This window comes from Vicugna pacos, chromosome 34 (assembly GCF_048564905.1).
Source record: "Vicugna pacos chromosome 34, VicPac4, whole genome shotgun sequence".
Classification (NCBI taxonomy): domain Eukaryota; kingdom Metazoa; phylum Chordata; class Mammalia; order Artiodactyla; family Camelidae; genus Vicugna; species Vicugna pacos.
Genome location: NC_133020.1, coordinates 10,310,126 through 10,332,289, shown reverse-complemented (window position 1 = coordinate 10,332,289; position 22,164 = coordinate 10,310,126). Strand labels below are relative to the sequence as shown.

General features: G+C 33.6%; 1 protein-coding gene across 8 annotated transcripts in view; it reads left to right on the top strand.

The window, feature by feature from the left end:
• PLEKHA5 (pleckstrin homology domain containing A5) overlaps nucleotides 1–22,164 on the top strand; it is a 212,134-nt gene that overhangs the window by 176,963 nt on the left and 13,007 nt on the right. For 7 of the 8 annotated variants that reach the window (XM_072954689.1, XM_072954687.1, XM_072954693.1 and 4 more), the window contains 7 exons: nucleotides 6,772–6,834; nucleotides 8,048–8,128; nucleotides 8,262–8,411; nucleotides 16,111–16,212; nucleotides 18,100–18,211; nucleotides 19,050–19,096; nucleotides 20,935–21,052. In XM_072954689.1, coding sequence (XP_072810790.1) covers nucleotides 6,772–6,834; nucleotides 8,048–8,128; nucleotides 8,262–8,411; nucleotides 16,111–16,212; nucleotides 18,100–18,211; nucleotides 19,050–19,096; nucleotides 20,935–21,052 — 673 coding nt within the window. Of the gene's footprint in view, nucleotides 1–1,230; nucleotides 1,312–6,222; nucleotides 6,259–6,771; nucleotides 6,835–8,047; nucleotides 8,129–8,261; nucleotides 8,412–16,110; nucleotides 16,213–18,099; nucleotides 18,212–19,049; nucleotides 19,097–19,896; nucleotides 20,086–20,934; nucleotides 21,053–22,164 lie in introns of all 8 variants that reach the window. The other variant, XM_072954697.1, reaches the window with a different exon arrangement.

Below are 22,164 nucleotides of genomic sequence, written 5' to 3'. Positions count from 1 at the left end.
TTTGGTCCCTTATTGAATAACTGGGAGGGAAAAAGGTTTGAGTTTAACTGACGTGTAGAAGTTTGAGTTTAAAAAAATGGATAGATGCATAGATTTTTAAATAAATTATTTAGCTTGAACAAGACTTAGAAAAATAGATTAAACCAGTCACAGGAGGTTTCTAACTTGACAACCAAAACAGATATTATTGACATGAAACATTGATAAGTAGGCTGGAAATAAGATTGCCTAGATATACAGTTTTCAGGATTTATTTTTTACTTATGCATTTAATCTTAAGTAGTAAACTTTTGTTGCAGATTTAGCTAAACCAGTAAAGTAGCATTTGTCAACCATGATAGAAATACTTATTTTCTATAAAATGGTGGATGGAAATTATATAAATTAATAGTCACAAGTTAAAATTACGGACTTGTCTGCTTACAAGTGGTGCAAACTTTGGTGGCCTTTTTACTCTGTCTGTGTAATGATGATTGTCTTTTGAATGCTTTGACTCTTGAGTCCAGAGCCTGCTAAAACAAATATTTCTCGAGAGGCAGTAATTAAGTGCAATATAGCTGGAAATGTGGAACAGGGTTTCAGCCTTTTAAGGAGCTAGGGAGATTCACTGAGTCTTTGGTAAATAAATTTCAGTTTGCATGTCCTTGAAATCATTATACATACATAGTGTTATATTGTGAGAAACTCCAAAATAGAGCATATATAAATGTTTGTTTAATTTTAATAAAATGTGATTGCCTAAGTGACAAGATATACTAATGTACTATGAAATTTTAATGTTTGTAAAGAAGTAGTTTTTTTCTGATCACCCTTAAGAATTGAATATCATTTTAAGCTTTTACTGAATAAGTAATCGATTAAATTGTGCCTTTTTTTCCTCCTTTTAAGTTTGTAGGTTGTTGCCTTTTAATTTATCCTTTGAACCTTGATGCTTTATCATCTTTTCTGGTATATGGAGGAATATGCATTAATTGACTATATCGATTATGTTTATAAAGTAAAATCTATATTGCAATGAGTAAGCCTTTTTATAACCTTGGAAGTATTTTGCAGCATTTAATATTTGTTTGAAATGGTTTAAGTAAGTTAATTCTGTACAACCTTGGGATGAAATGTGAACTACACTATTAGGAAGATATTAAAGTAGAGACTATATTTACAGTGTCGTCTTTCAAATCTAGCCATGCTGTAAACTGATGTTTGCTGTATGCTCCTCCTGATTTGAAATAGATGAAAGAAAATGAACCTATTATCACCATGGTTCACACAATGATTGAGAACTCGGCGCTAAGACCCCAACTGTACCAGCAAGTAAGGTCTTGGACAGTGAATGATAACTGCTTTATCATCTGCAAAACCCCTCAGTGACAGTTTTGGTTTATCCTCAGACTTGCTCATAACATTAGTCTTTTTCTTACTCCATTTTTTTTGTTTGTTTATGTCTTTTTGGAAAACCGCAATTCATCCATGCTTTTCAAGATGCTGCAGCTCTTCGCATGGCTTTGCTGAACATTTTGCTGTTGAATATTAAGTGTGCCATTTTCCTGCAGTTTTTGTGAAGAGTATTTGACTGATACGTACTTGGAGGTCTGCAGTACATTTGCAAAAATTTTGCTAGACTGCCATTAATTTCAATTAACTCTAAACACATTATCACTGATTTTTAGGGACAACTTTAAAAGTTTTTTTTTTCCTTTCAGGGACAGCCTCCCCCCCTCCACCCCGTGTTTTAGAATAGATCATATTTGCATGGGAGCTATTTAATTTTGTTTCTGTACTGTGGTATGTATGGGGAAACCTACAGGTAGCCGTTTCTTACCATACTGGCAGTGTCTTCTCCCTGTATTCTTAGCACTCTTATGTAGTCATCAAGACAGTCATAGTTTTCCCCATTCTTTTCCCCAACTCAAAATACGTGCCATGTGTTGGCTGGCTTTAACTTAGGAGCTCGGTAATCTGCAGATCTGCAAAAGAAGTCATTTGTACATTTCTCTCCAGTTTGTCCGTATTTCATGGTCTAAATGTTCTTAGCTGTGTGTTTGCAACATCAGCTTCTTCCACTTCAACACCCCGAAATTATGTGGCCTCTGACCTGTTACAACAATTTAAAAATCATGCTGAAGAAGAAAATTAACTAACATGAAAAATGAATATATATTTTGATTAAAATACGTAAAAGCACCTGGTAAAAAGAAGCACCTTGAGCTCACACTTGGCTTTAAAGGCTCTGGTTTGCTTTCGGCGCCCTGGGGTCTGCATCACGGGCCCTGGACCTTGGAGAGTGAAGCAGTCAGTGGGAGGATGCTCTCATGTCTGAGCACAGTTTTTAAACCATTTAAAGTCCGTTATTTAATTGAGCATAGTTTTTAATTTGCAGTTAGGAGATAAACAGAGTATTAAATATTTAAAGTTAAATAGCTTTACTTTTCAAAAGGAAATGGGTCTCTCCACCCTTACAGTCACCAGATTATGGAACCTTCTTGACACTCCATTCCAAAAAGCCACACTGAGAACCTTAGCCCTTGTTCTGGAATTGATTGCTATCTTTTTCAGTGCCTGAGGCTGTCAGACTATAATCTTATATAATGCTAATTGATGTGAGATCAAATACATTTTTGTGCTAATGGATTGTGTTTTCATTTTTCACATTTTGCCTTTTTCCAGTAAGAATGAGAGCCAGGGTTTTCTGTTTGGTTTGGTTTGGTTTTTCTTTTTTATATCGATCGGTAGTCAAGGTTGATGATGCAGAAGTCACTGGGGATTGAAATCACTCAGTTGCACTGAAAGTTCTTACTGGAGTTTTTCAAAAATATGGAGCTATCTGAAAAAAAATGGCGATATCTGAGACTGATCTTTCGTATAAGCGTCACTGACCTTGACTACTGAAAGAGCAATAGATTTAAATAAATGCATTTCCTCCTATTAATACTCGAAGGAAAAAAACAAATTGTACAGGAAAGGAAGATCTGAATGCCTCATAGCAACAGCCATGCCTGGATATGAGATGAGAGCCAGGTAACCAATGTTGAAGGTCAGTGCTGTCAAATCTAGGGAGCTTTCTAAGGAGATGTTCCTTTTTTTTTTTTTTAATCAGCCAGTAATCAGTCAATCGTTGATGGATGAAAGTGACAGACACATTTCTAAAACTTTGTTTTTAAATTTCTGTAAATTGAAATTAGATCTTATTTTTTTCTCCAGATTTTACCTTTTCATGTTATTGTTCGAAGAAAATCTTTATGAAAGTTTATTTGTACACCTGAGGTGGTTTGCTTTTCTGACAGCGCATTGCAATGTTGTGTTACTAGGTTCCTAAAATTTAGCTGGAAATAAAGTGGCAATATAATGTATTATGACCTGTTATTCTGAATCGTAGCCATTCAGGTTTTCTCTCAGGAAGGCCTCTATGTTTGTATTTTCCTAAAAGAAAGAGGACACCTGAGAAATTACCAAGGCAGTAATTTTCTTAAAATTAGTCAGATAAAAAGGATGTAAATCAAAGCAAATGCTAAGTGAGCATCAAGTTGAGAAATTCCTCTATGTATCATTCTACCACCTTTCACAAGTGCAATTTTGTACCAGGATTTTTATAACATAATTAATATAAGCAAAATTAATCACATGATAAATAATTATTTTAAAGGATACAGACTAATTAGTGAATACCTACAGCTCTAAAAGCATTTTTGAATTTTTATAAGATTATAATGTCTAATTTTATCAAATATTTCCTCAAATCTTTTTTGGGGTTTATATATATATTTGTATACTTTAAAAAATATATATACATATATATATTTCACATACTTAAAAAGGATACTATAGAAAGTTGAATTTTAATTGGCAAAGTGATTTTAACTTAATGCCAAGACAGTTTTTTTAAAAGATTATAAGATATCACCCTATGAAAAAGTTATTTTTTAAAAAAAATTATTAGGGTTAATTTTTATTGTTTTTTATTTTATTTTTTTAGTGTAGGTACTGGGGATTGAACCCAGGACCTCCTGCATTAAACTGCTGAACTATTTTCAGCCCCTCAAAAAGTCGACTTTCTAAATAAAATATAGCATATATCCTTGTATAGTCAGTAAAGTCTATATAGTACATTCTCAAATTGAAGCTTATAATTGCTACATAGCCCCCTTCACTTTTCTAGTGTTGCTGAGGTACCTCAAACAAAAGTATTCAAACTCAGAGCTTTTTTGCTAAAGATAACTTTGAAAAATCATTTTAGAAAGTATTATCATGAAACATTACTTTATGCAGAACTTGAGTTAATCAAAAGATTCATGAAATTACATTTTTCTTATTAGTAGGATTTTCATGTTGATGATAAAACAGCAAACTTCTATTTTAGATGGAAATTTTTTTAATAAATTATATTCATCTTTTCTTAAGAGAAGCCTCAGTAATTATTATCAGCAATGGAAAATAGACTATACTTAAAAGTTAATTATTTAAACAACAATCTTATTTTCCTATGGCTTTCTTCTGACAAGCAAAAGCAATGTATAGTGGAAGGTTGATTATTTTAAGATTTTTACTAGTTGGTATCTAATAATCTTTATTGAATAATTTGATGGAAGGTTTAAATAAATTTTCAGTGGTACCAAAAATATAGGTACAACAAAATAAATCCAACTTATATGTGTAATATTATTTCTGTGGCTTTAAGGATCAGTCACTCTAAAAATTATAACTAAACAATACACATCTTTCTTTTTTATAATATGCCAACTGATATGAAAATGACTTCATAAATTCTTTAAATAAAAATAGTATACCATTATCCTAAATATTTATTACAAGTTACTAAATTTCCATTTTTAAATATTTGGGGTTTTTTTCTTTTGACCCTAAGACATAGGATACAATTCATATTTTAATCTAGACATAGCACTATCCACTAGTTATGTTCAAATTATATATTCCATGGTTCAGTAAAGCTATTTGGCATTTAACTTTAAATATTAAATAAACAAGTATATGTGACATTAAGTGGCTGACAGATTTACGTCTTTAATTTCTTATTAATGAGAAATTTTAATTTTGGCATTGTCTCATATCTTCTATCATGGATTTAAGCTTTTTTAATTTTATTTTATTATTTTATTTTGGGTTTGTTTTTCTGGGGTTTTTTTGAGGGAGGTAGGTAATTATGTTTATTTACCTATTTTTAATGGAGGTACTGGGGATTGAACCCAGGACCTCGTGCATACTAAGCATGCACTCTACAACTGAGCTATACCCTCCCCCTGGATCTAAGCTTTTTAAAACTTAGTTTTTGTTACTTTTTTTGTTCAGAAAGAAAGAAGTATGAATTCTCTTCTTGAATCTAGGTGCTTTAATTTAGTGACAGTTACTTCTCAGGACATATTCAGTGGTCTTTATTTTAAAGTAGTTTACAAGTATTCTGACTTTTGTCATTAAATTCATTTTTCATGTGATGTTCAATTCTATGAAAGTTTTGTGGTTTAATAATCACTATGCATACCCTTAAGTAGTCACAGAATCATTTGCATGAGGTACGTGAAAGCAATGTCTTGAAGTAACATGTACATCCAGGATTTATTCTTGTTATATTTGCAATGCTTACATTTTTAATCTCCTGATTCCCACATTTCTAGATCCTTTCAAAGTCATCTGCTGTTTAAATTACGCCTCCTTGAGATGTAAATGTCAAGCCATTTTTTTTATAGAGAGGGCATATGTAGTTACAGCTTATCTATTCTTATGTATTTGTATATGCATATATGAAATTTAATTTTCCAGTCGAGAATGTAGTTAGGATACATTACTCCTATCCCCACTTTGAGTAAACATGCAGTGAGCTCCGGTTACATTTTCTCCTACTATGTTTTTGTTACTGGCTAGCAGTCAATATAAAGTCAAAAGACAGAGTGAAGTACTGTCTGCAGGTGCACTATGATGTGACCTGTGGTATAACTGTCTGGGGTGGCTTATTGAAATCTTGGTAAGCACAGTCAGAAGTGAGGATTGGCTTGACCAAAAGGTATTTGGAAGAAAGCTGAAGAAAGGATGACTAAATACACTGAATAATAATTCCTTACAATGAAGTAAAACAAATGGTGTCAGCAAATCCATACAAACTTTTTATGAAATGTGGCTAGCTGTAGTTTATCACATAGACTTTCAGTTTTAAGAGGTTTTGAGTGCTTTTCCTCTTTTTGATTAAACCCATCCTTTTCCTCCATTATCTTTTAGTTCTTAAGACAGAAGAACAAGATAAGTCTATATTGTGTATGTGTGTTTATATAATATATATGTGTATACAACGTGTTATAGGTTTTGTTAATAGAATTGTACTCCGATGTGTTGGCATTTGAGTGTACACATACACAGTTGTGTGCTTATGTGTATACTGTGAAGGGCGGTTTTGACTGTTGAAATATGCCTGATTCGAAATTCGATTCAATACAGTCGCTTTGATTGTATTTGTCAATTTTTCATTAAAATAATGTGTGTCTTGCAAATGGAAAATGTAAGATGCTGTATAATTTTGTTTGATCAGCTTACTATTTTGTTTGACAAGCTTCAGTTAACATCATTCTTATGTATCTTGCATATTGTATCACTGTTAAATATTTTCCTATTTTTGTAAAGCTCTGTGTTTGAATTAAACTTAGAGAGGTATAAGAATCGTTAAAATCCCATTTTTGTTTTTGTTGTATAAATCTAAAATATTAACTATAGGCTAGATAAATATATTCTTTAATTATTTTTAAAGTTGCTCTATGACATTTTCCCTTATAGCTGTCACAGGATGAATGTAGAGGCACGTTATACAAATACAGACCTGAAGAAGTAGACATTGATGTAAGTATTAGTATGCTGTCAGTGTTTTGCCAAAACATTGGAAATAAGCATAATAAAAAATTTCCTCTTCCTCTTCTGCCCTCCAAAATGACATCAGATAAATAACATTTTCTTCTTTTGCACCTAGATTCAGTTAAAAATCCTCATTCCCTAAAAAAAAAAAATTCATTCCCTGATTTATTCTCTAGGCACCCCCACCCCCATCCCCAGAGTTAGCAGTTAAACGTATTTAGAATCACTTAAATAAAAATAAAGACTTTCTGATAAAAAAAAATTATGAAGGATTGAGGACAAGGGAAATTGTCCACCTCCTAGGGAAAGTATCAGCCTCTAGAAATTCTATCACTGCGTCCTTCTGTTATTGTTGTTAATCATAGTTTAAATTACTGGCTTCCTTAGTTATATCTCATTCTTCCCTCATTTCCCTTGGTTTTATTCCACTGAGTTGTACCTCCTTTTCATTTCAGTGTATCCCGTTTGGTGTTGCTTGAGATGTGTTGTATAACAAAGATAAAGAAGTTACCGTAATAGATAAATAGTAGAGGGAGTGGAATCTCAAATTTCTTGCTTGTCATTATGCAGTAAAGTTTGGGACATAATGTACAGTTTGTCCAGGGTTTTTATTTTCAGACATATGATGAACTGGCTTACTGCAGAATTGAAATTTTATTAAAGTAGCCTCTTCTATTTCTATAATTTAAAAATTGGGGTATTACTGAGAATTTAAAACACTAAAACTATCGAAAGTGATTTTTCTCCTTTAGCAATATTTGTATTTGTATTATTGCAATTAGAAGCAATTTTTAAATTTGCATTCTTTCTGAAGAACATAAGAACATAACTTTAAAAGTATAAAAACAGAATCCAGTCTGTGTTTGAGTTAAGAACTGCAAATCTTACTTAACCTATCCAGCAGTTTTTAGACAATATCTTAACCACATTAAATGATGTTAGTCACATAAGACCACCTAATTGCTAAAAATATTTTGAATTATGTAGGTTAAATAGGCTGGTTGAAATGCTTTTTTACTTTATATGCATTTTTAAACATTCTCTTTTTATAAGCTGTATTTTAATTTTACTGATTGAAATAAAGATGGGCCTAATTAGGTGTTCCAAGGCTGTTTTAAACAACGTGTTTTCTTATGATGCCTACCCCCAGTTATGAGAAATAAAGAACTGCTAACAAAAGACGTCTTCTCTTATAACCCAGGCCAAGCTAAGCCGCTTATGTGAACAAGATAAAGTGGTCCATGCTCTGGAGGAGAAACTTCAGCAGCTCCACAAGGAGAAAGTAGGACGGTCACGTTTATTATCTACAACCGATGTTACTTTATATGATTATTATCAGGACACTGATAACTTAAGTAAAAAGGAATTAATTCAATGATGCAGAACATTAAGTGTAATCATTTTTATTGTAATAGTACACGCTTGAGCAAGCTTTGCTGTCAGCCAGCCAAGAGATAGAAATGAATGCCGATAACCCAGCAGCCATCCAGACCGTGGTGTTACAGAGGGACGATCTGCAGAACGGACTGCTGAGCACTTGTCGAGAACTCTCCCGAGCCACTGCCGTAAGTTGCAGGTTGTTTTTCCTAGTAAGGCTCACTGGCCTATTATGCAGTTTTTTTTGTTTTGTTTTCTAATTCAAACTTTTTACCCTGATATAATTGTAAATTCACATGCAGCTCTTTTTTTTTCTATTTAATTTGTGTTTCTATTAATTAGACTGTCTTTAGGATTGTTCCTTATTATAACAAAAAATTAATTTTTTATTGTTAACTAATGATAACAAAAATAACAGGATGATTTTTTTTCTTATTAGTGGGCATTTTGTTCTTAATGAAATAGTTTTACAGGGAAGATAAATATACCTGTTTATATATTGTGAAAATGAAAAGTTCTTTAAAATGTTAAAATTTATTTCATTAAGAAAATAAATGTTCTGTGGATTTTAAGGGGACTTAGAATAATTTTTGGAAGGTAGTGATTAGATTCATTAAACCAGTCATTTGAATAAAAAGCTCCTGTGAAATGCTTTTAGGAAGCCGTCAACATTACCATTTCATAGCTGCAGTGTGATCTAAGTTTAGATGATAGTTTTGAGTAGGAAATATAATTAGTGGAACCTTTTAACCCATAGTCAAGTTACTTTATAAAGAGCCTCTTGGGATTACCAAATCTAAAAAGTTTTGCTTAGAGTTTATAAATTGAATGTTATGTGAATTTAAAGTCTGCTTTAGATCCTGTGATGCAGTCATTTCTAAACATAGTAAGAGCACCTGCCCAGGCAGCCCTTTGAAAGGGAAATCTTAGCAAAAGCCACCTGTTACAGAGAAAACCACTCACACACTTCTGTCGGTGACTTCAGTGGGCTGTTTAGAGGGCAGCTACTTTTTCAGAAGGTCCACAGACAGAGGTGTTTCCAAGCTGACAGGCTACCAGAATCTCAACATGGCTTCAGTGCTAAACACTAAAGTAACATTCCAAACGGGAGCTATTTTTAAAGGAATATACCATGGTTTTAAATAAGTCAAAACTTGGTTTTTGTGATTCTTAAGTTCCTTGTATTTAATATACCTATCCTTTTCTTAAAAAATATTTATTATTCTTGTCTCATTTGAGTTTCTTAATTATACTGTGATGATTATAATTTTTTTAACAATTTAATATCCTTTCAGTTGTGATTTCTTTGAAATCAGGACCATATCTCATTCATCTTTGTAGCTCTAGGATTCAGCACTGAGTGATTTAACTGAATGCCTTACCCAGTTGTGTTACAAAGCTAGTAAATGCAATGTCTAGAGATCAAATCCAGGTCTTCTAACCACAGTCCTAAAGACTTAGGTCTGCACGGCTTATTACAATATAGTCATAAAGAAACTACATGAACATGAAGTTTTGTCTGCAAGGACGTAGTCATTTAGTCAATCAATGACAAGGAAGGATTTGGAAGAAAGGGTAAGTGAAAGGTGGTCCATACAGGATGAAGTGCCCCAAACCATAGCCCAGAGATGAGAATGTGGGGATATGTTTGGAGAAGCAGGAAATGGAATTGACTGGCTGACTGGAATAGAAGGTGGGAGATAATAAGGTAAGAAACGGAAAGAGGGGTTAAGCCGTCAGGGCCAAGCTAATGAAAAGCTCAGTATCTCTGTGACAACCTGAGTCAAATCGAAGTTAAATTGGAAACTATTTCATGATTTGGTATCTATTATGGAAAAGTTCTAGGGATGTGCTGTGTTCTGTTGAACTGTTATTTCTTCACTTACCAAATAGGTTTAGTAACTCAAATCTCATCGGTAGACTTAGAATTTGCTCCATCCCAAGGTAACTGCAGTCCCGATGAAGTTTATCAAAATGTGTTCAAAGAAATTAATCATGTTTGAGTATCTCATTTTCTGGTGTTATCCCATATAATCACTTTCTTGTTTTTTGTTTTTTTTTCCCTTTGCCTTCAGCATTATTCAGTGGTTATTACAAACCCTCAATATGTTCTTCTAAGATACATCTTAATGCATAGAATACAAACTGTGTTATTTGTGCCTTTATGTAAATATACTCATATTTGTAACTTAAGGCTATGAATGATGCATTTATAACAACATACTGGACATATGGTTGGCGCTTGGTGGCTGTTGGTTAGATTTAAATTCTAATTACACTGATGCCAGCAGAATCCCAAAGGATTCCTCTCATTCCTTCAGAGTTGATCTGGGGCTTTGGTTCAAATCCAGGTCCTGAGGTATAAAAAGATAGGGCATAAGAGGTATAACCTTCTGCCTCTACTTTTTTTCTAAGCCTAACAATTTGAGAAAGATTGCTATAACAATCAGCTATACCTTCAAATTTTTCACTGTGTGTCAGTGTCTTAGTTTGGGTTTTCTTCTGAAAGCAGAGCCTGTGATGAGGACCCGGGTTCAGAAAGTTTAATTGGGAGATGATTGCAGGAAGCAGAAGTGAGGGAGTGTGGAGGATGGGACAGGGAGGGAGAAAGGCCAGTGGAGGTTTCACTGCCGAGTCAGTGACCTCCTTGAGGGCAGCAGGGGTTTGACTCTCACCCCCGGGAACTGGCTGGGGAAGTGAGCAGAATGTTTCAGAATTTCCCACTGAAAGGAGGAGGCTGGAGGATCTGCCAGTCATTAGTCGAAGTTGCCCCAGGGTCCTTAATTCACCCACATCTCCAAACCACCTTAGCTAACTTACCAGGAGCACCAGTTCCCAAGGAACTGAACCACAGCTCCTTGAAATCGGGTGGGCAAGGGGATAAACATCTACAGTCCCCTTTCCTGGGGAGTTTACATTAAGCTCCCAGTCATCCTGAATCATGTCCATAGATGGCTCACACGTTTATCCACTACAGAAAAGGACCTGTTTATCAAATAATGGTAAATATTGTGGATATTTCTGGAGCGGTTTATTGGGTGTCAGATTCCATTATAAGTTCTTTTACATGTACTTAAACCACATAGTAACCCTTTGACAAGAGTACTACTATGTTAAAAATAGAAAACTGAAACACAGAGAGATTGCCTAGGGTTACACCGTGTACAAGCATTATGTATAGGCTCTCATTAAACTTACTTGTGTTCCAAACTGGATGCTGCATAGGAAGCCATGAGTAAATGGAGGCTTTTTTTGTCTCACATTCTCATTCTCAATGTACCAAAAGAGCTACTGAAATCATGGTTACAGCAAACTGGGATCTTTTACAGTAGATCTACCAATGTCCATGAATTGTCATGGAATACACTTTGAAGGATTTTAAGATGGTTTTTAAATACCCTGGTTATTTCGTGATTATAGTACAACATCCCTGGAAAAAGAGACAGCCGGCTGTGATACGCCTCCTGATGTGCTGCAGTAGAAAGTACCCAGCCACACTTGTAAGGTTGGGCGAATCAGTGGCCCATTCTCTTCAAATAAGTAGCAAGGGAGAAGAGAGGGGCATAGGAAAATTGTTACAGTTAAAAATACTTTTAAAAAGGAATACTTATTAGTGATTTAAATAGATGAGAATTTGCCCTTTCTTTTTTTCATTTGGGTCTCTTTTCTTTATAAACACATACTGAAGTATTTATAGATGAAATGATGTGATGTCTAGTATTTGCTTTAACATAATCCCAAAGGGACAGAAAATAAGTGCTATGGATGAAATCGGATTCGCCGTGTATTGGTAACTATTGAGTTGGGGTACAGTGGGCTCCTTTTGTTTATATTTGGAAATTTCCACTGTATATGTCTGAGAGGGGTTAAAAGAAAATCCACAAAAATGCTAACAAAAGGATGGCATAATAATAGATTTTTTTAATCTTTTCCTGTGTTCTAGTTTTCCCATTTTATAATTATAAAAATGTATTATATCTTCAATTTGTACAGTAACCATTTTCTTTGAGATGGAATATTGTTCTGTTTCACAGAGAAGATTAAGGGAGAAACTATATATATCAATTAAAGAGTATAAATAGCCAATGAGTTAAAGATTATAAGTAGCCAGAAAAGTAGAATGAGTATAATTGTTATCATAAACTAGAAATTTAAAATAAAGGTAGCTCTGTAACCATGCCTGATTTAGTTGAACCTCACTTTATACAGTTGAATTTAGTCCCTTTTAACATCTTTTTTAGGTTTAAAAAAGCCAATACAGTAGTCATTATTAGATAGAACAGTAAGGTATTATGTCATGTGCTTAGTAAATAGTGATTTTTATTTGAGATGCGTTTATATGCTAAGGCAAGAAGTTACTAAGTACATTCTTAAACTCTGTGCCAAGAAATCTCTACATCCTGAAGGTAAAAATGGAATTAAACTTTTTTTGATTGATCTCAAAAATCAACTGCTTCTAACACCCAGTTGATAGAATTGTTGGGTGGTAGTGGCTAAAATTAATATTTTTTGTGCCTAATCCCCAAAACATAATAGTAAATTTAAACACTGCAGTACTTTAATTTTCTAAGATTTAGTAGTGGATATTAAACTATGATGTTTAAAATTGCTAATAGTTGTTGGAGCTTAACTTAAGAAGCTAATAAGTAATATATATTGTTCCTTCTCCATTCTGAAAGGAAAATCTACCACCAATTCTTTACCAAACCCTTATGCTTCAAATTTAAGTAAAAAGTAGAATAATGAATTAATGTTTCTTGTATTAATTGTCAGGAATACTACTTGAGAGGCACACCAGTCTCTGTTAGCTTAAGCACAATGTAATAATTACTTACATTTATGTGTATCATATTGTAGAACTATTCCCATGGGTAGATTTTGTTAATTTATAGTCGGTCAATTTATGCCATTAATTCTGGACAAGAAAAGGAAAGTTCTTATTACATTAAAAACTTGGAAATAAATTAGTCCTAATCTCTTCTTAATAAAGATCACAATATGTAGCTGCTATAGCTCTGTGGTTAGGTATTAAAATCCTCGTTCATCTTTTTTTTTTCCTCTCATTCATCGTTTTGGTGGTCTCGGATTTCATTGCATCTGAGTACTGCAGACCTCCTTGAAGTTTGGCTTCTTTATCCCCAACAGTGGCCAAGTCTTGTAATACAGACTATGAATAAGTAACCACTGTTAAAATTAACTTGTTTACACTTTAAACTTGGACTAAGTCAAATTTTCTTAAAGTTTTCTGCCATCCCTCTATCAATTCCACACGTGCACGCACACACGCACACTTTTTTTAACATTTGTCAGAGTACAACATATTTTCAGAAAAGTACACAGATTAAGTGCACAGATATGGCTAAACCCTTCCTGGTGACTGCCTCTTCCCCAAAACGCCATTACCTGACTTTTAAACTATATGTTAGCTTTGCTTGTTTTTGAACTTCATGAAAGTATAATTATATGGTACATACACTCGTATATACTCTTTGTCTTCTTTTAACATTGCGAGGTTCACCCGTGTGGTTGCAGATTGCAGGATTTAACTCATTCCCTTAACTGTATGATGCAGAAATCCATGTTTGTATTGAAAGCACGGCTATGTTTCCTGACTTGTGCCTGTGATTTTAAGATAATTGTATATTTGAAAGTCATTATGCCTTTTAATTGCCTTAGTGTACCTATATATTATCTTCTTGACAGAAAATAGTAAGGTCGTATGTAAAGATTTTAACGTTGTCCTCGTATAAGTCGCTGAGTGCTTTAATGAAACACTCGGCCAGGTGTCAGGAGGACTGATGTGTTGCCAGTGATCTCTCTTTTCTTGTAATCCCTGTTGACTTGTGTTACTACCCATCCATGGTCATGTTGAGGAGCCCAGAGGGAGAGGCAGAAACAGGCCCAGGAAGGTAGTGGGACTCAGGCCAGTTGGCACAGAGCAATGGCAGGACGTAGGCAAATTGGAAGTGTACTATGTTTCTTCTCCCCTAGAATATTGGTAATCTCTACCTCTCCATCTCTATTTTTGTGTTTCTGTAAGAAAGACAAGGTTGCCCACCATCCTAAAATGTTCTTGTATTTAGATGCCTCTGCCCTGAACTTTGTTACTAAAAGGGTTAGGTGTCAGCCTGGCAATGCCATCTGACTTCATTGCTGGACAGCCACTGCGTCTGTTTTCCTCACTTTACCCTCCCTGATGCCTTCAAAGGCGCATTGTTTACAGGTTTGCAGTTTTTGTGACGTATTTAAATCAGAAGATGACTGGAAGCAGTTTTTCTTTTCTTTTCTTTCTTTTTTTAAGATGCAGTTTTTCTGAAAGGAGATCAATAACCTTATTTATTCAGGTAAAAACAGTTTGCTGAGGCCAAATAAGGAGGCTAATATTTACACAATATAGATGTGATAAAAATCTTTTGTCCTTTATCACTTGTCTTTTTAAAGTGTGATTCATTGTGAAATCTGCTTAATAGACTCCCTTCAATAAATAATATAGAGATGGTTTTAAAAATCTCCAGTGGTTTATCTCTGCTTTTTTAAAAAATATAATCCATTGTAAAACCTGCTTATAAGGGGAGACACCTTATATTCAAAAAGCAATTATCCCAAGTGGCGAAATTTTAATACTCCTTTTAATTTTAAAAGAAATTTTTATTGCCTACGGTTTTTCAAGTGATTTTAAGCTTGTAGAATATACAAAATTAAATTAACTCCTTAAAAGAGCCTCTCTAGGGACTTGAGGATTAATGCTTTTTATACTAAGATTATTTTAAGTAACCTCTCTTCTACATTCAGTGCCCTCTTTCCTTGTCCCAGAACTATTGCTGTGGTTAAAATGACATTTCCCAAGGGAGCTTCATTCAGTGCAGTTCAAGTCAAGAAACCCTTGGTCAAGGGAGGCTCTTAGACATGCGTCACTGGTTCATTTCACAGCAGCATAAATTCAGTAAATATTTGCTGGTTATGTCACATGAGCCAACACCACACTAGACACTGGTGACAAAATAGTGATCAAATATAGCGCCCGCCCTTAATTTATCAGTCTGACCTCGGACCCCTCTCTGAAATGTCTGAAGAGCACCTACAGCCCTTGAAGGGTACCTGCACTCCCATGGAATAGCGCTCCTGAGATAGAATGACATGACAGTGTGTTTTTGAACATTTGTAGAATTATTCTACAATAAATAGATGACAGGTAGTTAAAGATCAAGTATGAAAAACTTCTTTGTGATTTGAGGGTTTGGAGTGATATTTTTTTTCCCCAGAACAGAAAAATTTAGATGGGACATATCTATACTGAGTCTGTGAGCAAGAGTCGCTCGATTCGTTAGCTCAGTTAGGTTCATCACATTACTGTAAATTTATTCTAAGTCAAGTCATGTCAGACTTCTGGTGTTATTGAAAATCCAGCATGCTAAAATACAACCTACTTAGTGTTTTTATTCCTAGACAAACTTTAATCAGGGCAGATAAGAAAATGCTTTATTTATGCCTCTTCTGCATTAAGAAATCACCTTCAAGAAAAATTTAAGGTATTGTCATAAATAAAATAACATATTTCCCCAAAATAAAACTCTTTAGATAGTAGAATTAACTGAATATTTTATGTCACGAATGAATAAATAATAAATAAGTTGGGTTTATTTAGGGGGGTTTAGTTGTTTGTTTTTAGGGTTTTTGTTTTTGTTTTTTTTAGTAAATTTGAGTACAGCAGCAGCAGAATAATAAGTAATTGTTAGTCAGTAAATTCTTGTTGAATTGATCAAGAAAGAGAGGAAAAAGGAAAAGAAAATGAGTTATAAAAGTTTTTATTTTGCCCATTATAAGCTACATGATTGATAACATTAAAGCACATTTTCTCCATTAAAATAATTAAAGCTCTGATTTTAGGAACTGGAACGAGCGTGGAGAGAATATGACAAGTTAGAATATGATGTAACTATTACCAAGAACCAGATGCAAGAGCAGCTAGATCGCCTTGGTGAAGTTCAGGTACAGAACTATACCTTTCTACATTGTTGGAACTGCCTTTGACTGGCACTGTACAACCTTCTGAGATTCATGCACACCCTTAACAGTTGTTACATTACTGGCTACCTAGCATCTGGGTTTGAATACTTTCAATGATAGGAATCTTACTGCCTCAAAAAGTAGCCCATCCCTTATTAAGTTCTTTATTCTGTTGGGCACATGGTGAGTGAAGTGTTCTGTGCTCCTAGCTAACTATGTCACTTGGCATTGAAGTGTTCAATAATCTTACCCGTTCTATATTAAATCCCTCTCTCTCTCTCTCTCTCTCTTTTTTAAATGGAGGTACTGGTACTGGGAATTGAACCCATAAATCCTCTTTTTAAGCAAGCTATATTTATAGCCTGTTGTCTTGACTGATATATTATTAGAATAGGGGAAGATGCAGCACCATTTGGCATAAAGAATCGTTTTGTGAACAGGCAGATATGGGATCGAGTTCCAGGTGTTCATTTTCATATCTGTAAAACAGAACTAATAATAGCTCTCTTAGAGTGTTGTCCTGAAGAGTGGAGATAATATATAATTAAGAAAATAATAAAAGTCACCTCATGCTTGTGACCTTGTGCAAATTCGATTATCCACATTGGAAACCTAGTGGACTCAATGGACAAATCAATATAACAAATAGAGTTAGAAAGTTTGACTCATGGAAAGTCAACTGTCTTCAGCGTATGCTGTCCAAAATAGTAACCACTAGCTACGTGTAATTAATGGGCACTGGAAATGTTGCAAGTGTGACCAAGGAACTGAATTTTCAATTGTATTTCATTTTAGTTATCTAAATTTAAGTAACCATGTGTGCTTGTGACTTCTGTATTGTCACAACCAAAGTTACACTACTAAGATACTAAATACAGTAGGAAAAAAATGGTAAACATCTAAAATATAACCAAGGGATTGGCAAACTGTCTCTGTAAAGGCCAGATATTAAATATTTTCGATGTTGCAGGTGTATACACTTTGTCACATTAATCTTTGGTGTTGGGAATTTTTAATAATCCCTTAAGGATTTAAAATTTAATTTTAGTTTACAGGCCATACAAAAAGAAGCTACAGGCCAGAGCAGTTTGCCAATTCTGATTTAACCTAACAAAAAATGTTCATCATAAGAATTTAATTACTATATTATTAAAAGACAGAAGACCTGAATAAATGGAGAGGTATAATTGCTATACCATGTTCATGGATGGCCTGATTAAACATTATCATCATAATGAGTGTTTAGCCTAAGGGTATGAAATGGGATATTAGCAATAAGAAAGTAGATATAAGTTCAGGATAGAATAAAAATGGCAGTGATAGATTTAAATTCCAAACCTGAAAATTTGTCCTGCAAATAACATTTGTTTAACTGAGTCAGAACTCTTCAAAATACTTTTGTTAATTGCCCTTTTTCTCCTTTCTTTTTTGGCATATCTCTTTGTTCTAGAACTTAGGAAGCTAAAATGCTTTCCTTTTTTTCCCTCTAAAAATGTTTTGTTTAATTTGGGGTTTCTGTTTTGTTTCTGCTTTTGTTTTGTCGGGTTTGGTTTGGGAAGGTGGCTCCCCATTTTTCGTCCCATCTAATCAGTATTCCTTCCTGGGATTACAAATAATGCAAGTCAAAGCTTATTGAAAAGGTATGAATTGTGTGTGTAGGTCTGAAATACTAAATTTTTTCTTTGCTTTTTATCTTTTATCTTTGCCATTGACGTTGCAGAATTGGGAAAGTCACACAGATCATATTAAATATTCTCAAAACTTAATCCACTGCAATTCTCACTTTACAGTATGTAATTAGTGGAATTTATACTGTATTTAATGATTTTATTTTCCCCTTGTATGTGGTCTGTCCATTTTTACTAATAGACTGAATCAGCAGGAATTCAGCGTGCACAAATTCAGAAAGAACTCTGGAGAATTCAGGATGTCATGGAAGGACTGAGTAAACATAAGCAGCAGAGAGGCACTGTGGAAACAGGTATGTTAGCTTCATTTTTGATTCTGCACTTATTTACTATAATATTGTATCTAAATGGAATGACACATAGAACTGGGTTTCTTTTGTTATTTAAATGGATTTCTGACATCAGTAAACAAGCACTCTTCTTTGTAATATTGAATTAGTACCCAAGTTTATATGCAAAGTAAAAAGCAGAAGTCCTACCAACCACACTCACACAAAAATAGATCATTGTTTTGTGTGTATAGTTAGAAACACACACAGTGTTTTGGTTTTAGGAGTTTTTTTCCCCCACAACAGAAAATGTTGTTTTTCATCAGTACGCTTCTTTCTCCGTAACAGTACAGTACGGTAACAGCTGCGTGAGAATCCACTGTATAGATGAACTGTAACTTAGCGGTTGACGAACTTGTGGGTTGCTTCCAGGTTTTTGGTTGGTTGGTTGGTTGGTTGGCTGTTTTTCTTGTTTTTCTGTCATAAGGCATGTGATAATGAACATTATTGTATACATAATGAACGTACATGCTAGTACTAATAGAGTCCAGAAAGTGGGAAATAAGCATACATTTTCCATTTTAATAGGCACAGCTAAATTGCTTTCCTAAAAGGTTATATCAAATCATACTTAAACCAATAATATTTGAGAAAACTTATTTCCCTGTACTCTTGTTTAAATTAGATATTTTAGTTTGTATTTTTTAATGTAATTAGTTTTAAATTCAGAAAACATTAATAAATAAGGGATTCAAAATGGAAGACTTCATTTAAAATAAGTGAAATGAAATTATTCCTTTTTCTATAGATTTAGGAAGGTATGTTTAGTATAAGTAGTTACATTTTATAATTTTTTTAATAGGTATGACAGGATCAAAGCCTTTCTCAACAGTTAAGTACAAAAATGAGGTAAGTTCGAATTCTTTGTCTAACTATAAATTAATTATTTTAAATATTTAAAATATGAATTAGAATTTACTCATAACATGTTTTCTAAATATATTTGGGTTATTGTTTTTAATCTTAAAATTTCACTGGTTCAATAATTTGATACTTCTAACAAATGTGATTTTTCTTACTTTTTCTTAATGCAAAAAAATTAAGTCACTATTTCTCATCTATGTTAGAACTTTAACATTGTCATACTTTTTCTAATCTAAGTAATTTGAGTATTTATTTGTCATTGTTGTGTATACTTCATAAAATTTGTAGGATGATTGATGGATAAGTTGGCTGTATATCATGCATACCGTAAAGAAATTACAACTACAAAGAGATACTGTCAACCTAGTTGAAAGCATCTATGGTCTTGAACTTTGTATAAAAAGCCAATCAAAAAGAAATTTTTATCTTTTTTTGCTCTTAAAAATTACCAAAAATAATAGAGCAAGATTTTTTGAATTAATTGTTTCCTTCTGTTTTTAAAATCAGATACAATAGTTTCATGCATTTGTTTTGATGTTGAGCTTTACACAGAGTAAAACTAACTTGTGTGTCACAGAAAAAAATTAGATGCAACCAAATTCAAAACCCAGTTATTGGCTGTCGTAAATGTTTTCGGTTTTACTTTTCAATATGAAACTTTTGGCTTGGCAGTGTCCCTTTAATTATCTTAAAGTGAATTTAAGTTAACTTACCATTGCAAAGAATTTAGATATACTTAATTCAATATGCTTATCTAAATAAGGTGACTATTCTACAATCTTTAGGAAGAGGAAGTAGTCCCACCTCGTCCTCCACTTCCTCGGTCCTATGACTTTACAGAGCAGCCTCCCATAATCCCCCCTCTGCCCAGTGATAGCAGCTCCTTGCTCTGTTATAGCAGGGGCCCAGTCCATCTGCCTGAAGAAAAGAAGATTCACCAAGTTCAAGGATATCCAAGAAATGGATCTCACTGTGTAAGTGGCTGCAATGGCCACAGAATCATAATTGTACATGCCCTCATTTTTCCAACTTAATTTTACACTGAAAATTTTTTATTATAACACCACTTCTAGCCAGTGTTTTTTTGTTTGTATATAACGTTATCATTTGTGTTTTTTCCTGTTTTAGTTTCATCATTCTCATTTTGTAATATTTTCACAATTTTAATATTTCATAATTTATTGTCTCATGAATATTTTCATAAAGTGGTTACTTTGCATGTGTTTAAGGAGGCTTGTTTTCAACATACGATTGCAGGATATTAGAAGCAAAATGACATCTTTAGATCAGAAAGAAGTGAAAAAGAAAATGATTCTTACTAGGAATGATGAAAAGGTTGGGATGTGAGCAGTTCAGTCTAGGAAAACTGCTAAGAGGATGTGGACATTGCCAAGGAGAGACTTTGCCCATGGAAACTGGAAAAAAGAAGTCCAAGATTAAACAAATAAGTGTAAAATGAAATAAGCAAGAAGAACAGAATAAGGAAAAGAGGAACAGGGCTGAGTTAATATAATAAGGTTATTTTCAGACTTCAGTTATACTATGATAAAAATGTTCTGATGACTTTTTCCCTAAAAGGAGTATTCTTAATTTTAAAAGCAGAAGATTTACTGGTTAAAACTCTTTTTTAGATTCTTTTTTTCCTACCCTAGTTGTAGCATATACTTTAATTTTGTAAATACCTTAGATAGCTGACTGAGGCTCTTTAATTGTTGAGTTTGAGTCTTTAGATGAGTTTTAAGATAACTCAGATAGATAAACGTTTTAAGAGACTTTGAGGGGTGTTTTGTTTTGTTTTGGTAATTATGTATCTTCCTTTCAAGGGTCCAGATTATAGACTCTACAAGAGTGAACCAGAGTTAACAACAGTGGCAGAAGTTGATGAGTCTAATGGAGAAGAAAAATCGGAACCTGTTTCCGAAATGGAAACCTCCGTTAAAGGTCAGCATTTGGAACGTCTTTTTCTTTTTTCTTTTAAATTTTTTTTCCTTTCTTTTTTTTTTTTCTAATGGCGGTTCTAGGGGTTGAACCCAGGACCTCGTGCATGCTAAGCACACACTCTGTCACTGAGATATACCCCCACCTCCCTGGGGTATGTTTTATCTCCTGTATTTTTCAGGCATTTGAGCAATAAACTCAGTCTGTATGTTGACTCAGTACATATACAAGTCCACAGTCCCTGACCTGAAACCTTTGGAATCTGATGAGTTTCTGAATTCAGAAGTTTTCAGATATTAGGATGATAACACGACCCATAAACCATATAATATATGTCATCTCTCTGCTAGGCATGAGGAAGTCCCCTTTTTAAATACATTAATATTTCTGGAATAGTCATTTGAAGTGGGATAAGGACGAAAAAGCTTCATATCAGTTCAGGTTAGGTTTTACTGAGAAATAAGTTTATGCCAAACTGTTAAAAACTTTCCATTTCCTAAGATTTTTATCTTTTATTGCTTTTTACTATTTCAAAAGTATATATAAGAGATTAGGGATTAGGGCCAAAACAAATTTTTACACAGTTTCTACAAAATAAATAAATTCTATGAAATAATGCTTATTACTGTATATACGGGTTTTTTTTTAACCAAAATTTTTTAATGTTGATCATTCTTCAAGAAGTTGATGTTCTAAAGAAAAAAGATAGAAGGGGAGCTCTTCAGGATTAAAAAGATAGGAAAAGCCAGATACAGTACAATGCTTGAAACTTGAGTGCCTCATGGTTAAAAACAAAACAAAACAAAACACTAAGGATATTCTTGGGTGAATTATGGAAATTTACATATGTTCTAGATATTACCTAATAAGAAGTGATACTGTGATGTTTTAGTTATTTAGAAGAATGTATTATGTTAATTCTGAAACACTTAGAGGAAAAGTACCCATGGCTTTCAAAAATGGTTCACCAAAATGTATGTGTGTCTGTCTGTTTGTATGTGTCTGTATGTTCATACTAGTATAGAGATAAAACAAACATGGCAGAATGTGGGATTTGCAGAAAAATAATTTCCAAGAAGTTAAGTGGAGCAGTAAAGCCAGCTTTTGCCTTGTGC